Below are 17932 nucleotides of genomic sequence, written 5' to 3'. Positions count from 1 at the left end.
TTTTCCAAAGGAATTCAAAGCAAAATGTAATTTTTCTTGATTCTGCACAATTCATATTTCTAATAAAGGGAATCTTCACTTTTTGAGTTCAGGCCTTCTTAAGAGCTTTGCCTTCTTTGGAAAAGAATGTGCTGTATTTTAAAAATTCAAAAGTCCTTTTCACCCTTCGTAAAAAGCAAATACTGCTCCTGGGAACTGACAAAATAAATCAATAGTATTTGTTTACACATAGCAGGGATGTCCACATTTCTAGTTGCTCACAAGCATGAACATCACCTTCCAAACCTCATGTAACACTCTCTTTTCATGTCTGAATCCACATTACAAGCTACCTTTCAAGTCACGCAATGGCACACATTATTTTCCCTTCCTTGTACTAGCTGACTGATCCTATCACACAACCATGCCCAAGTTAAACTAGCCAGGCAAGGAACAAAGGCTTGGCTTTAAAACCCTGTTCGCGCTGCTTGTAACAAACTCAGCATTTAAATGCTGTTTTGTACAGAGCCTAATACACTGGTAATACTACTATCTTATGTTCTGAAGCTGAAATCCAGGTATGTTATTATTTGTATAGCGATATAGCTACATGGGTACAGTTTGAACCAATAAAACATATTCTATACCTGGCTGATGACTGTGAAAGTGTAAATTCTCTGTAAAAGCCTCTGCTACTACAGAGTTCTTTGCTTTCTTCTGGGTGCCATGCTGAGCGGCTCTCCTGCTGCATAGTAACCAAAACGGGTTGCCCTGTCAGCACAATCGGCATTCTTAATGAATGCAAAGAGTTACCTAATTGGACAAGGTGGGGAAGTGAAGTCATGCTTTCCACCTTGCCCAATCAAAGAACATCTTGCATTCTTTGAGAAGTGTACAAGGTATTCTCTGAATGGAGCCTGTGCCGTGTAGTTACTTTGTAGCAGGGCAGCCACTTAGCACAGGGTTCAGAAGACAGCGAGGATCACTGTAGTAGTGCTAGCTACTGGATCAATGTAACTATGCAAAAAAAAATAAAATTTGGAATTCAGCTTTGAAGTTTGTCTCCAGTTTTGTAAAATGTACTGTAGTAAAGATCATGGTGCCGATACAGTGGCCGAAACCTCAGAAGAAAAGCAATCATCTGTGAGTAGGGGTTACACAATCTGTGACCATCTGAGTGATCAGGAACCCAGACTGCACCAAATGACCTATTTCCGGTCTGATACAGTTATAGTAATTACCATATTTTTCGCTCCATAGGACGCACTTTTTTCCCCCAAAAAAATGGGAGAAAATGTTTGTGCGTCTTATGGACTGAATATGGCGTGGCTGGCCCGGTATTCCCACCACCGTTGTGTTAGAATACTGGGCTGTTCCTTCTGTTCTTTCTGTTCTGTTCCTATCTGTTCCTAGGTCCATCTGTGTCCTCACCATCTTCTCTCCCTGGCGCCGGCATCTTTAGTGTGGGCACCCATCTGTAACAGCTTGTGGCTTCACAGCCAGGTGCCCACTGCACATGCGCAAGAAGCACTGTGCTTTGTGAATGACCCGGCAGTCTTCTGGGACCTGTCACGTGTCCCAGAAGATGGGAAGGGAGGACAACTCTGTGGAAGTGGGAGTGGTTACCTGTCAAATTCAGGTACCCACCCCCCCCTTCCGCTCCCTAAAGGTTTGCAGTCTTTGGTCATCTCCTGTACTATGTCTGCAGTCCATTGTGTGACGATCGCGGAGTCAGACCCCAGCCCTTCTTACCAAACTGGTGACCGAAGGACTAGCCAATCTAAAACCGCGCTGTCACGTGCATAACAATGCCACGCCCAGCTGCACCCTGCACAAAGATTTTCCAGCTAATGGACCACAACCTGTGTGCCGGCAGCCTGGGAGCGATTGTTACTGGGTTAGGTTACTTACGCAATTAACCCTTCACACTGCCACCACCTCCTTTTTGTACAGATAAAGAGGAAACTCGGCAATATCAGCAATAGCACTATGATGTTTGAATAATCGTTGGTATACCACTGTCACCGCAGGCAGAGATATACCAAAGTTTAAAACACACACACAGTAGCACTCTTCAGAGGCAGGGGTGCTTAGTTTGCATTAAAGAGCTTTAGAAACAGTTCAACACTTTCAGAAAATAAGATTTATTACTAAAATTTCAAAAGGGTGCAATAAAAATATTTACAGAAAAAGATGTAGCCAATATATATATATATATATATATATATATATAAACATACAGAGAACAATAGCACAGCAAAGAGATAACAGAAAGAAGTTAAGGGGGATAAAGTTCTTGCCGTCAGCCTTGGGTTAAGCAGATCAGATTTCAGAGCCAAAAGGGTCTTATCTCCCAAAGTTAGTTCCGATGTTAAAAGGGAGATTCTTCAACTTCAACTCAGCTTAGCTCAGCTTTTTTTAGGAACTCAGCAGGGTGTCTCCCTGAAGCAGAGAACCAATCGCCTCATTTGGGGAGGGAGTGGTAGGCGGGGAGCTCAGGCTCTGACCAAAGCCCTCAGAAATTATACTTTGGTCTATAACTTTTCCTAGGTACATGTAACATTCCACCCACGGGTAGATACGCAGAATTGCCTGCTTAACGTCTACATATGAAATATGTCATACCTACTAGGATGGTTAAGGAGATATTATTTTCTGCTCTCCTGTGGATCTCAGCTAGGGGATGTAATATATCAAACGATTTGTATTAAAGTGAGCCATCCGAATATGTGCTCCATGTTTGTGTAAGTCTTTCATAATCCAAGATATGTAATCATAGGGGGAAATAGATGTTGAATGTGGTGTCTGGTTTACTGTTTATCTGGAATGTCTTTGAGCTCAGTGAAGAATTTGGTTTATGGCTTTACGATATCCCAGATTGAGAAGTTAACAGACTTCTAGGCACCAGCTTGGTTGGAATTTTATAGCCATGACGCCCTCCCAATGAGTTTGCTGCCTGTGATCTCTGTCATCATCCAGACCACGTCACTCAACAGAGAGGAAGGGGGATATCGGAGGAATCTGATTTGGGAGAGAGAGATACAAGATGGAGGGGTTTGGAGCAAAATGGATGACCGTGTCCATCTCTGTGTGCATGATTGCTACACATTGGTTCAGAATATTTTTTTCCTTGTTTTCCACCTATAAAACCTAGATGCATCTTATGGTCGGGTGCGTCTTATGGAGCGAAAAATACGGTATATATTTGTGATGTCTCTCAGTTGATTATCCATTCTCTGTTTCTGTGTGTTTGATTTATACAGGTATAAATATGTTCTTTTCATGTAGTGCACACTGCCACATTCTTGTGTGCATGTTACTACTGTACTTTGACAAAGGGTTCCTGTATGTGGCTGTTATGGTGCTTTGGGGTGGCAGGGGCCCCCATTGACAAATATGCAGAAAAAAAAAAATCAGGAAGAGGGCAAATACTTTTTTAGCACTGTATTTTCTGTGTTCACCTCTTTTATGACTATTTTTACATTTTGGCCTCCATAAATGTATGTGGGCGGTTTGCTCTTTCTTGAAACTGAATTGTTTTTCTGTGTTAGGGAAATTCACTCTCTAATTGTCCTGATCATTAACATCACTGGGAATGAAAGTAAGGGTAAATCCAAAATTTTGAGTTGACACTACAACAAGAATAAAGGGGGAATATTCCAATGGATACACCTGTTCAGCTGTCCAGAAGGGATTATAATTCACATTGGATAAGATATTCGCTCACTTCTGATGAGTCTACAAAACAGAAAGTGAAGGGAGATCTCCCTATTAAATCAAATTATAACGTCTACAAATGGTGGTATATATACTGGAATTTTTTATATATATATATATATAAAGTAATTACGGCGATCAGCGACTTATAGTAGAGCTGAGGGACTGCGGCGGGCATTCTGACACTGGGTGGGAACTGACTAGCTGTCACTGACATCCCCAGTGACACTAATACAGTGATCAGTGCTAATAAAAAGCACTGACACTGTACTAATTACACTGGGCAGGAAGGGGTTAACATCTGGGGCGATCAAAGGGTGAACTGTGTGCTGTGTGTGTTTTACTGTGTGCTGTGTGTGTGTTTTACTGTGTAAGCATGCTGCTTTGTATTGCTCTGCTATGCAGTTATTTGTGGCAATACAAAGCAGCCTCGAGGAGCTGACAGGGGAGAGATCTGTATTGTTTACATACAAGCCTCTTCCCTCCGTCAGTGTTCCTCAGCTATTGCCGGGTGCTGGTGGGGAATCTCAGGCCAGGTACCGGTGATCGACTGCTGAAGCCACCAATGGCAACGTGGGTAGGGTGCGTGTGTGCCCCCTACCCAGAAACACAAACTCACGTATATATACATGATTTTGCGCAGCCCTGCCACCCTGTAGCAGTAGTTCTGCTATGGGGGGTTGAGAATCGGTTACTACATAGATGGCAAAAAAATGACAGCAGTTTTAACTCTTGCCTTCTCAATCCAAAATGGAAAGAAAAGTTTTGATTTTTAAATATACTGTACCTTGAATAAGACCTTTACCCTCCCCACCCACTTAACATCATTGAATGTCCCCACAATTCTACATTTACTTTATTTTAGAGACATTTCTCCACATATTCAGGATTCATGCCTAGGCAAGAATGACATCTGTATGACCCGCAGCCTCCTGGGACACCCATCCCAGGAGGCCTCGGAGTATTCTGTAAGAGCAGTTCTCAACATTAGGGATATGTGGTCTTGGTAAATTCTTTCAATACCTTCTATGACCCAATATAGCTGTGACAGCAACAGGTGTCAGCCCGTTGCTGACCCCCATTGCAAGCCTTTCCCACTGTATCCTTAATCAGCCAATCAAATGCTTGTTTAATGTTTCCCCAAAAGTTAACGGTGAAATTTGACTGTTTCCTATTAGCTACAGCTCTATTTCTCAGCATATTTTCTATTCTCATTTCAATGTCATGTTAAAGTGGTTGTAAAACCTTTGCATATACAGTACCCAGTGAAGTGACTGGACATAACCAGGGATTAAACAAGTCCTTCAGCGTAAGTTGTACCTTTTTTATGTATAGTCTTCTCTTCTCTACATCTGTTCAAAGTGCTGAATCTATAACATTTGTCTGAGAGTTCAGAAAAAAAGGGTAGAGAGCTGATGTTAAACTCTGCAGAGCTCAGGGAGGAGAGCTCTGATTGCTGATTGGAGGGACAGGTACCGGGTTTTGACAGGTACCCCCCCCCCCCCCCCCCCCACACACACACACACACACACACACACACACCATTTTGGGACATGTCACAGGTTCCATAGGTCTACGGGACCATTCACTAAGGGCGGCGCAGCTTGAGCATGTGCAGTGGGTGGCTGGTTGTGAAGCTGCACTGAGTCAAAACTGGCTGCCCACAGTCAAGATGCCGGTGCCAGGGACCAAACAGTGGTGAATAAATGGCGCTGGGTGAGGACAGTGCTGGATCCTTTTACAGGTAAATGTCTGTTTATTAAAACTCAGCAGCTACAATTTCCAGGCAATTTTAAGCCATGGGAAAAAAGAACATTTTTTCCTTGTTTGGTGAAATGCCATGTATATAAAAGTATTATGCTTAGAATAAAAGTACATCTTATTCAGTAAATAAACTAACCTTGCTTTTTAAAATTGTATTTTTTTTATTACAAACAGAATAACAAGGACTGTACATGTTAAAGTGGTTGTAAAGGCTGAAGGTTTTTTGCCTTCATGCATTCTCTGTGCAGCATCTCCCCCAGATCCCCCTAATACTCACCTAAGCCCCCTCTTGATTCAACGATGTGCACTGGAGTCTCGGCTATCCCGGCCAGTGAGCCAATGAGAAGAGATAGGGGGCGGGATCAAGCTGCAGCTTCGTGTGTGAATGGACACACAGAGCAGCGGGTGATGGGAATGCTGATGTAAAGGGGGACTTTGATGGGGATACTTCATGGAAGGGGGCGCTGTGATGAGGACGCTGATGTAAAGGGGGACTCTGATGAGGACAACTGATGTAAAGGGGGACTCTGATGGGGATATTCCATGGAAGGGGGCTCTGTGATGGGGACGCTGATGTAAAGGGGGACTCTGATGAGGACTTCTGATGTAAAGGGGGACTATGATGAGGACAACTAATGTAAAGGAGGATTCTGATGAATATATTCCATGGAAGGGGGCACTGTGATGGGGCCGCTGATGTAAAGGGGGACTCTGAAGAGGACTTCTGATGTAAAGGGGTAGTCTGATGGGGATATTCCATGAAAGATGGCTCTGTGATGGGGACGCTGATGTAAAGGGGGATTCCGATGAGGATTTTCCATGGAAGGGGGCGCTGTGATGGGGCCGCTGATGTAAAGGGGGACTCTGATGAGGACTTCTGATGTAAAGGGGGATTATGATGAGGACAACTAATGTAAAGGGGGACTCTGATAGGGATATTCCATGGAAGGGGGCACTGTGATGGTGATGCTGATGTAAAGGGGGATTCTGATGGGGATATTCTATGGAAGGGGGCACTGTGATGGGGATGCTGATATAAAGAGGGACTCTGATGAGGACAACTGATGTAAACGGGGACTCTGATGGGGATATTCCATGGATGAGGGCTCTGTGATGGGGATGCTGATATAAAGGGGGACTCTGATGAGGACTTTTAATGTAAAGAGAGACTCTGATACCCCAAGATCAGATAGGTTTGATCTGTCCCTGGTGCTGAAAGTGCGCTCACTATGCGCCCCCAGCACGCTGACAGAGCTGTCATTGATAGATCTCTCAGACAAGGCCTGTAATGGGGAACTAGCGGGATGCGAGCCAATCACAGTGGTCACAGGATACAGAAGCGGCATCCTAAGTGTGATTGAAGGCCCTGGGTGACGTGCAGCTTCTATACCATGTGACTGCTGTGATTGGCATTCTGTTTTATTATTCAGCAATAAATGGAAGCGATATGGAATGTCCTTGTTATTTATATACTTAAAGGAATGCTCCTGGAATTCCTCCTTAAGCCTGAGCTACCTATTTGCGCAATTCCTGCTATGCTCCTGCCATGTCTTCTATTGCCAGGCTGGCAGGAAATCGTGTGTGGTTACAGATCGGAGGTGATTCATCCTCCTGACCTCACAGATCACCAGGTAGTCAGTTTAAAATCCGTGCACAGCCCTGACATCCGCCTCGTGTGGGCGTCCTGTGTAAACACAGCCACGCCCACTCCCACTCTTACGCACTTTGCGTAATTAGACCGTACCCTCTACCTGCCCCTACGTAAAGTTTCCCCAGCGCTTCCCTACAAGTCTTACGCTAAAGGCGTAAACAGGTAATCAGCGCAGAAGCGCAGACCCCTCGCTATTCGCAGAGCGCCTCTAGGTGGTACGCTGATCCCTTTGGTTTACGCCGTTTGCGTACCTGGCCGGAAAGGCTTGTTCCCAGGTTACGTACAATTCGAAGCTCGCAGTCCCCGCCCCCGGGCTCCGCCCTCCCCCCCACAGGCCCTGGGCTGTCCCAGACGAATGTAAACCTGGCCCCAGGAAGATGGCGGCTGCGGCGGGGAGTCGGAGCTCGTCGTCCGGCAGTCCGGAGACGGGGCTGGAAGCTGCGCCCGGGGAAGGAAGCGGGGAGTCCCGGGCGGACTGGAGGAGGAAGCAGCTGAGGAAAGTGCGCAGTGTGGAGGCGGAGAAGCTGGCAGCGGCGGGGAGAGGGGAACCCGAGGCTCTGCACACAGCGGGAGGCAGCGGGGAGCTGCTGGAGTCCGGCTCATTCCTCCCGGCGGCCGGCAACACCGAGGCCGAGGAGCTGACTGCAAGCCACGGCACCGGGTACGGGGAAAGGGGGAGCTGAGGAACTACATGGCTCAGCGTGGCCGGACAGTCACGTGTCCGTGTGGAGGAAGGGGGGGGGTCAGTCCTGTCCAGTGATCCTGCCATGGAGGATCTCCTCCTGCTACTTCCTGTCTCTGGTGACAACTCTCCTGTGTTGTCGTGATGGAGGCTACAGCTGTGTGTGACATACATTGCACAGACCTGGTTTGCCACCACACTGATGATAGGTCCCATTCACAGCAGAAACGACCATCGTGGTGACGCTGTCATTTGTAATTGCACCCCCAAATCTGGCCGGTTTCTGTGTGTTTTATGATGCGACAAAATTATGATGCGTAAAAAACTCACTCAGGGCTAGTTCACACCACAGACACGCTCCAGATCTGTTCCAGATGCGTGCTGACGCGTCTCTGGATGAGTTCGATTTATTTTCCCTGTACTGGGGTCTGGTGCGTTTTACTGCGTTCCAGTACAGTTCTGTGCATGAAAAATGCGGCATGTTCTACTTCTTTTTTTTTTTTTTTCTGCAACTGCAAGCACTGGTATGAACTATGCCATTGATAACCATGTAACCTACTTTCTGTGAGTTTTTGGAACTGGCCCTCAGGTCTGCACTCAAAAAGGTGCAAGAGCTTCTTAGGTGCGTTTGTGGCATGCGTTGGGCAGCCGCCCGTTCAGAGAGGAATAGAAGTCCTGATGTGAGGTACAGGGAGCAGACAGGCTTTTGTCTCAGAAAAGACATGCAATGGGGTTCACTGGAGAGTGCAAAGTCAGGCTCACTTCTGTATAGAAACCAATCAGCTTCTGGCTTCAGCTTGTTCACTTGAGCTTTGGCAATAAAACCTGGAAGCTGATTGGTTCCTGTGCAGAGCTGCACCTGGTTTTGCAGTCTCCAGCTTTAGTCAATAAGCCCTTGCATGTGTTCTGCTGTAAAATGCCTCTGCCTGCCTGATCACTGGAGCCTTTGCTGCTGCCTGCCTGATCACTGGAGCCTTTGCTGCTGCCTGCCTGATCACTGGAGCCTTTGCTGCTGCCTGCCTGATCACTGGAGCCTTTGCTGCCTGCCTGATCACTGGAGCCTTTGCTGCTGCTGCTGCCTGCCTGATCACTGGAGCCTTGAGTGCAGTGCAGCTCACAGTGCGCAGGAGTGACATTGCTCCATGTCAGCTAATGAAGAGGCCTGAAGACCAGCACCTAGCAAATGTTGGTGAGGGACTGTTGGACAGGAAAGTATTCACCTTTTACATGAACAGGCTGCCCTACGCTGTCACACCAAAAACCGCGCATTAATGCAACACGCAGATGTGAATGGGGCTGTGTATGCATGTAGGGAGGACGTGGCTGGAGGAGATCTGTGGTGCCAGGATACAAAAAGTGAAAACCGTTCTCTATAAATTGCAGATATCCCAAACGCACACTGGGGGTGGGGGAGTTTATAAGAATCTGGAGCAGCGTTGTGTGACAACCAATCAGCTTCTAGATTGTATTCTCAAAGCTTAACTGAACAAGCCGAAGCTAGAAGCTGATTGGTTGCTCTGCACAGCTGCTCTGGTTTTGATACATCCCCCTCCCCGCACACAGTGTATACAGCAGACAGGGCTCTTCGCAGCAGCCCAGGCGCCAACCCATGTGCTGTACATTGTGTAGGGTGGTATGTTGTTACAACACATTGCACTGTTTATTTTTAGGGTGCTTGAAAATGCTAGTGATGTTTGAACATTATTCCTGGCCAAAATGTCTTGTTTATTATCGGTCGTATTTGTGTGAACACAAGGAAAATAAATTCTAGCTCTCAGTAGAACTTTAACTTCTTTAAAGTAACTTTTTTTTTGCATGTGCTTGTGTAAAATACTGACTGGCAAGTCAGATATTTTATTTTTATTCCTCTATACTCTGTGCATGTTTACACACCTATGTGTACAGGCCCATTGAAAACTATGAGCTGTAAATGCGCAAAAAAAACCCAAAAACAAATGCCTGTATTTCAGACAATGTTGAGTTTTTTTTTTTTTTTTTTTAGGCAGCACTGTGTAAGAGGACTGAAACGTTATTAAAGTCACAAAATTATATTTTATTCGGCTCTGTCAGGGAAATGCAGCTGTGCATGGCAACCAACTGGCTTCAGGGCCACATTCACATCATATAGGTGCAGCTGAGCATGCTCAATTTTTGCACCTTCCTGGTAGCCCCATTAGTCAAATGCACAATATGCAGAAATTACAGCAACTTGATTTTTAAAATGGCGCTTCTGTGAACCACATAGTACCTCAGTAACAAGCGTTTTGGTGCCCGCAGGCTCCCCTGTGTTTTGCTAGATACATAGGGGTGCCTTTAAGAATGAATTGCACCCGCGTGTCTGCAGAGAGCAGCTACTTTCCTGCTCTGCGACTGGTGTGAAGTGGCGCTCTTTCTTTCATTTTCAGTGTACCTGATCTAGCTGAAAATAGAAGCAGATTTGTTGCTGATTCAGTTGCTTATTTAGAAATTGCATGTATGTTTTAGCTGCTGTGTGCTACATTTCGCTGCCCTTTGTGTTTATACATATGTTTGTTTTTTCTTTATTACTCTGTATTGCATTTTCTTTGTGTGGTGTAAATTCAGATGTGCTTCATTGTTATGCATAGTGTGGACAGGGCATATAGACAACAATTTTCTGTGTCCTTGCACTGAGCCTGCGTTGGTCAATGAACATGGTACCCAGTGAACATGGCACCCAATGGACATGGTGTAAATGAACCCTTATTCACCCACCTCTGTGCAGTGTTATGATGTGAATAGTGCACACAGAGCAGTGTCTGTGTTCCTGGCTTGAGCCCGCGTTGGTCCCTAAAGATCAATGGATGTGGTGTGTATGAGCCCTAAGGGCTCAGCTGATAAAGCTTTAACACAAGGATAAGCCTCCCTAGGTCAGCCATGTGACAGTTATTTTCATATTCCATTGGACTCAGCTGAAAATAGCAGTCACTTTTGTTAAAAGGGAGTCTTCTGATTCTGGTGTGTTAGCTTTGTGAATTGAGCCCCATGTGATCCAACTGAGTTTTACATCTAGTTAGGTGTGGAGGTCCAGCCGAATGTGGGGGGTGTGGAGGTCCAGCCGAATGTGGGGGGTGTAGAGGTCCAGCCGAATGTGGGGGGTGTGGAGGTCCAGCCGAATGTAATGCAGTGTCATCATGTTTGTAGCAATGTCCTTGCTGATTTTGAGTCTAAGTTTGGCCGTGTGTTTTTCTTTCTATGAATGCGGTCCCAAGTGTATGAGCGTGCCATGTGGAGCCCTGCTGGTGGTCTGTCATTGTCCCAAGCACCAGATGGCCTCTAGATGTGAACTCTCCCCTGTCCATCCCTGATCTCAATACATCAGCAGATGACAGCTCTGCCTGCCAAGATCTGCTGCATCGCCACACCTGGCTTCCCTGCTGGATAAATAGACCCGCATGGTGGTCAGAAAGTGAGCAGCACCCCTCCAGTGACATGTTCTCTTCCTCTATTGAAGCCCCAATTCAGCCGCAGTGTTTACAGATGTGTTTTATAGAAGTGTAGATGGGTCTTTCTGCATTGGAAATCTTTTCCCTCCTGGGTGGTTTGTCATGTCATTGGTATGAATAAAATACAATGAATGTGTATGGCATTTTCTGTTATGAACATTGTTTTTGTGCATTTATAATTTGGCTAGTTATAGCTGGTGCTGTTTTTCATCCATATAAATGCATTAGGGCCCCCATTCACACCTGGTCATTATTCTGGTGACTTGGAGGTGCATTTTGTTGTTCACCCCTAGACGCACATTTTTAAAAAATGTTTTGCAAGCATTTGTGCATGTGTAGGTAAGCTTAGGCGTTTTTGTTGTTAGGGAAGGAGGAAAGCAGAGAAAAAGTTCAGGTGCAAAACCACTTGTGACACAAGAACTTCCATTAAAGTCTGAGACCAAAAACATGCATCATAGATTTAACAAAAACTTAGTTTCAAGCAACTGAGTGTATAGATGTGTACAGCCACAATAGAAAAGAGCAGGAATCTTGATGTTGAGCTTTTTGCATGCAGGGAAATGCGCAAAAACATGCAGAAAAAAGCTTGGGGATGGAGATAGGCTGATGTGTTCATCAAAGGTCAATGAATTGTATGTTACAAAAAATAGCGCGATACCCTAGATCCCTTCTTCAGGCTTTAGTGTCAGTTCACACCAGAATCGCACTGGAACACAAGGCACGTTCCTCAGTGTTCCCCAGCAATGCTGTTTTCAGCCCATTCATTTGAATGGGCTGCTATCATCCTGGATCGCACAAAAAGTAGTGCATGTAGTACTTTTGAAATCTGCACCAAATGACATTTTACTGTGGTACCATGGGATCTGGTGCTTTAAAACGCACTTGGGTGCCATTAATATATTGGCAGCATCAGCAGATCTGAAAGGCAGAGCGTTTTGAACGAGGTTTGGAAAATACACCTTTCCCACACCGCGTTTCAGGTGTGAACCAGCCCTTATACAATTTATATTATATATTTACTCTAATAATGTATAAAGCCTAAAGAAGGGATCTGGGTTATCCTGAAATCTTGCAATAAACCTCTTATTTGCTCTCTTTGGGCTGTTAATAGACATTGAAAGTATTTTTATTGCATTCATTCAAAAGGGGGAAAAATAACTCCTCCTCTTGTGAGCTGATAACAATCCAGATGCAGGGAGCACAGGAAGTTAGCATTGTTCCCTGCTATGTCTGTGGACTAAAAAAAACACCTCCTCCTGTTAGAGGGGAGGGAGGGGTTCTGTAGTCCTAACACCTTTTATGGATTTCTAACTAACTCTCTGACCGAGGGCTGAAATGCTGCTCAGTATGGTTTCCATTTTAGGACAGGAAGTGTTGGTAGGATTACCAGATTGAAATGGAACTTCAGTCTGCCTCTCATGTGTGCTGCCCCCTAAACAGCACCATTATGGCGCATGTACTGGTGTGCCCACAGGCCCTGCTCCGCCTTCAGGGCCTAGCAGAGGGAGTTGGCACATCTGCACGCATACAGGTGATTTTCTGCTCATGCAGAAAGTCAGGGAGGGTTTGGCACTTCCCTGGTGGCAGTCTTTGTGTGTGCAGAGGAAACCCGAGCATGCACAGATGGGAGGGGAAACTGGAGCATGCACAGTTGGGGTCTCTCTCTTTTGGGACTTGAGCCCTTTGGCGTATCTGTGCATGTAAAGGATGTGGGGAGAGGCAAGAAATGTGGAACTGCTGCTTCCACCACAAATCATCACCTTGTTAAAAAAAAAAAAAAGTTCATTTGTTGGGGGGGGGGGGGGGGTTGTAGGGCAGCACAACCTGACTCTTAGGGCTCGTTCACACTTGACTGTTTTTCCAACTCTTGCCAAACCCCCTATATCATTTGACAAGCGTTGGTCTGGCATTTGCAGAGCGTTTTTAACGCTCCGCAAACGCCGCATGCGCGTTTCAGTGGTAGTTGCTAGGCGTTTGCCGAGCGTTAAAAATGCCCCACAAAGCCTATAATGAAGTTTGAATGGTGTTAACGCTCCGCAAACACCCCGCAGCCACGTCGAAACCGCATCGCAAACGCCGGCTGGGCGTTTGCGGAGTGGCACCATAGACTTGAATAGGAGGCTTCAACTCCTTCTGACTCGACCAGAGGCGTCCGTTTTGCCGCAACGCTAACGCTCCCGTTTGAACAGCATTATGTGCTGCAATGTGCAGAATTTTCCAGGCATTTGGGAAATGGTAAAAATGCTTCCCGAATGCCTGTCTGCCGCTTGCTAACAAGGCTAGTGTGAATGTAGCCTTAGGATGAAGGTCTGCATTAAAATAAAGGAGAGAACAAGTGTGAAAAGTAATGCAGCCACCACATCTAAGGACAGGTAAGCTGCATTATAATACATTTTTGTTCTTGGGTTTAGATAATGCTTTTAAGTTAAAGATCCAGCTTTTGGGATGCTTTAGATCCATTCTATTCCTAGGCTATATATTTATAGAACTGCATAATTCCTTAAGAAGGAATTAAACTGGAGGACTTTGGCATGAAACAATGGCTGACACTACAATACTCTTCTAGTGTTCAGTGGAGGCAGTTCTATGTTGTAAGTTTGTATATTGTTCCTGACGTCAATGCCACAGGCTGTGCTGGAGATATTGTGTGTTCATTAATTATGCAAATGATTGTTGGTCCCAGAGATGGGAGGACAGATGCTGCGGGGGACTGGGCACAGATGTACTGCTGGCATTTCACATTTCAGTATTGTAATAAGCTGCTGTTCAAACTCTGCTGTAACTGTATAGAAACTCCCATCTCTGGGCTGAAGCATTGGGTTACAAAGCCCATGGGTGTTCCTTTTGTCTGAGTTTCTCTTCCTTGCCTTTTGTGCACATTTTGATGAGCTGAAGTTTGATTTTGTGGCTGCAGACAACTGGTATAGGAGGAGTTAATCCAGATAAGGCTTCTTTTTTTTCTGCTTATATGCAAACATTGGGGTCATAGAAGCCCTCTTCCTGTCAGCTGCCTGCCTTGCCTCTTTGCTGCTTCATTGGACTACACAATGCTTGTTCTGTCTGTCGCTCGCTCTCCTAACACGTTTACCTGCTGCCTGTTCTGGGAAGGGGGTCCTGCTCGGTGGTTTTGATGGGACCCGTTTTGCTTTGTGAAGGCTCCTCTGTAAGTGGAATTACATGCGTACAGGTAAGTCGCTTATCCTGTAATCTGTTGCTTGCAAAGATTAACTCTTGCTGCCATGTGGGTGTGTAAGGTTTAATTGCCTTTTTAGAAAACAGATTATAGAGGCTACAAGATAACAATAGGTCTCCTTTTATCAGTGTTTGCTAAGTAAAACCTGTTTGTGTTGGCCATAACCAGCCCTGAGATTCTGTGAGCTGAGATTTCAACCTGGATGAATGTTAATGAAGACGGCAGTTTATAAACACTCTCCAATGGTTAGCAGTAATGAAATGCCATATTCTGTTCATACTGGCTACATAATGGACGCTACTTCTGCAGTATGTGCAATAATGCTGACTTTTGTTTAAGGTTTTGTACATGTGTGATTTTAGTCACTTTTATTTATATCCTATTTTGCATTTTATGTGTTTTTATGTTGTGATAGCTTGACCTTAACAAGGCTCTGGGGCAGTTGGGTGCCCTTTTAATTGTGTGTTGGGAGTTGTTCCACAATAGCTGGAGTCAGATTGCATGGCTGTGTTGGAGTGGTTTTTGTGTTCAATTGGGAAACCTGTGTGAGTATAATCCTACTGGCTTTTATATTGATTTGCAGATCATTGCAAGATTCAATCCGTTCCAATACCACCATGACAATCAGACTTTTTATTGTGATTAAATAGGATGAATTGGGATACCAGCAGATATTGGTAGGATGAACTATCAGTAGGATGGTTTGGGGAATTTTGGGCAAGTTTTCTCCTCTGCTGATTTAAGCACAGATAAGTCAAAGGATATGTAATTCATTTGATTTTGATAATTTAATTGTAACAGAAATGATAAATGTTTATAAACACTGAATACAAGTCTTATTGTGGGCACCATGTTACATTGTTGTGGAAATGATGGGCTGCACTACCCATGTATCTAACCCACGTGCAAAACCTAGTTTATTACATACATTTTAAAATCTTTGTATCAAATCTGTTGCACACATCCTTAAAAGGTTTTTCTTCAGCAACCAGTAAAAGTATCGCAATCTTTTTGCCATATTTCTTCTGTCTGTAATCTTAGGCTTGATCTTTACTTTCTATTGAGATCTGTTCCCACTCTTTATTCATGAGCACACTATGCATATCTTTCCTTATACTTTTTTTTCCCAGCTAAGGCTCCATGTACACTGTAGCTGATAAACTCACCTTTAGGAGCTTTTCTGCGTTTTTTTTATTTTCAGCAGCTCCTGAACTCTCCCTAATGTTTTCCTATGTGCCCATGTACACATCGCTAATAGTCGTTTACAGGCAGTTGAGTTTACAGACTTTTTTTTTTAACGCACCAAACTTGCGTTCAGGAGTAGATTTTATAAGCGTTTGCGTTTTGGAAAATGTTTTTAACTCTTCCATTTCCAGATGCTGTTCAGATTCTTTTTTTCATCATGAAAAATGCATGCAAAGCATTTTCCCGGTACTCAAATGGACCTGGTACACCATACTTTGAGGTTTCGCATGAAAGAAAATGTTACAATGCTGCAATAATTTCTGCACAGAAATGAGCTGGAACACATCCAAACACCACAAAAGAAAAAAGACAGCTAATCTCAACAAATGCTGCTCTCTCTGCTTATCTCTTTCTCTCAAGATGTCTGAAATAGTAAAATTTTTTTACTATTTTTCAGTGCATTCTGGGCATTTTGGAATGTCTCATGAGGTTATCTTTAAAAAACGCTTCTAAACGCGGTATGCAAACGTGGTTAAACAGACACTTTTTTAAACTACATTTTCCAGCAGTTTCCATTGTTCAGAAGTGTCCCGTGTACGTGGAATCTAATTCTTTTCTATTTTGTAAAAAATGTTATTTTGCAGTCAAAACATCATATTGGTATCATCCTTTTTGTTAGGGTTCATGTGTATGGGGCTTTTTGTAGGCATCATATATTACTAGCGTAATTTCCCAGTGCTCAGGGAGCCGCAAGTGGTGCATACAGCCTGCTATACCAGTAAATGGCTGTGCACCAATGCTTCTAAGCATCAGTATGTCGGCCATGTACAGTGGCATATAAAGTAGATCTATAGTCACAGGACACACTTTCATTTTATGACATCAGCATTGTAATAGATGTTCAGGCGATACTAATTTTTGAGAATTCAACTCCATTCTCACTTGAAAGATTTTCTTTAGTGCTCATTCACACTGGAATGCGGTGCGGTAGAGCCACGTACCCATGCGTCTTCCTGCACCGCATTCTGCTCGCAATGCCCTTGCAATGTGCTGCAGGGGTCAGTTAATGACACCCCATACGCAGGTCGCATATGCCTCTTGTAGCTCCTCCTCTCAGCACCTCTGTAGTTGAATAGGCAGGCTCTGTGAATTGTGTAACACAGCAGCGCCCACTCACAGGACCGTGAATGTGTCATGGAATTCAAGGAAGCAAATATGTGGGGATTTTCACAAAGCAAGTTTACAAACTTCAAGATCATTCAGAGTAATAGGAGTAGGAGAGAAATAATTGAACTACAATGTGGAAATTATGATTTTTACATATTGACCATAGATGAGCTTTAACTATGGTCTTTCCTTCTCCATCTTTTGAATTATCTGCAGTCTTTTTCTATACAGGGCTCATTCACACGTGAGCAGGCACCTGTCCTGCATGCTGAGCTGCCGTATGCTGCATCTGCCTTAGAATTGTATGCCGGCAGCCTATAGAAGTGAATGCAGACACAGCCTCATGCCAAAATTTGACATGCGTGTGAAGCGAGTGCATGGATCCAGACACGGGTTGACTTGCTAAAACAAAGTGCAAAATCTGGTGCAGCTCTGCACAGAAACCAATCGGCATCAAGGTTTTATTGTCAAAACTTACTCTAACAAGCTGAAGTTAGAAGCCCATTGGCTACCATGCACAGCGGTACTGGATTCTGAATGTTCCAGTTTTAGTAAATCTACCCCTCAGTCTGTATTCGGATCCATGCAGTCACTTCTGCATGTATTTTGCCACAAGCACTCTTTATTGCAATGACATTCTGCTGGTTTTTTTTGTAAAAAAACAAAACAAAAACTAATCGTGTGTGTCCAATTTTAAAGGATTTTTTGCAAGCCAACCTTTTCTTCCTTTTTTTTTTTTTTTTTACTTTTTTGTTCCCATGTGTTAAGTATTTTACAAGTGTGCCTTTTAAGATGCAGCATATGGTGTTTTTGAACAGCCTTGGTGGTTTTTGTGCAGTAAAATGAGCCAGTTGCCTCCTATGACAGTTGTAGAGTTTATGGCATTCCTTTAGCCACTGACACTCCTGCAGGCCTTCTCCCATGTTTCGATCTGGGATCATCCACGTGCTATACTTTGCCTGGCTTGGTTGGGGTCTAGTGGGTTGTTTTTATTTCTTTAGCTTTTCAGAGGTGGTGCGTTTACTGCGTTTCAGGTTTCCTGCTTTTATTACTGTGGGTGATTTTACTTTATGGGGACAATGAGACTTTCTTTTGTTCTGCATTGAAAATAGCTCTCTTAATTACAGCTT

General features: G+C 44.3%; 1 protein-coding gene across 2 annotated transcripts in view; it reads left to right on the top strand.

Annotated features, from left to right (window-relative positions):
• The first annotated feature begins 7406 nt into the window (after window positions 1-7406).
• MAP3K1 (mitogen-activated protein kinase kinase kinase 1) overlaps window positions 7407-17932 on the top strand; it is a 108039-nt gene continuing 97513 nt past the window's right edge. Inside the window, exon 1 of one of the 2 annotated variants that reach the window (XM_089688069.1) lies at window positions 7407-7772. In XM_089688069.1, the coding sequence (XP_089544195.1) occupies window positions 7489-7772 (284 nt within the window). In that variant the 5' untranslated portion in view covers window positions 7407-7488. Of the gene's footprint in view, window positions 7773-14207; window positions 14445-17932 lie in introns of those variants that run through there. The other variant, XM_089688070.1, reaches the window with a different exon arrangement.

The sequence above is a fragment of the Staurois parvus genome, unplaced genomic scaffold, assembly GCF_062004578.1.
Source record: "Staurois parvus isolate SC_StPar_1 unplaced genomic scaffold, SC_StPar_1.0 ptg000445l, whole genome shotgun sequence".
Taxonomy (NCBI): domain Eukaryota; kingdom Metazoa; phylum Chordata; class Amphibia; order Anura; family Ranidae; genus Staurois; species Staurois parvus.
This window is presented reverse-complemented; position numbering and strand designations above follow the sequence as displayed.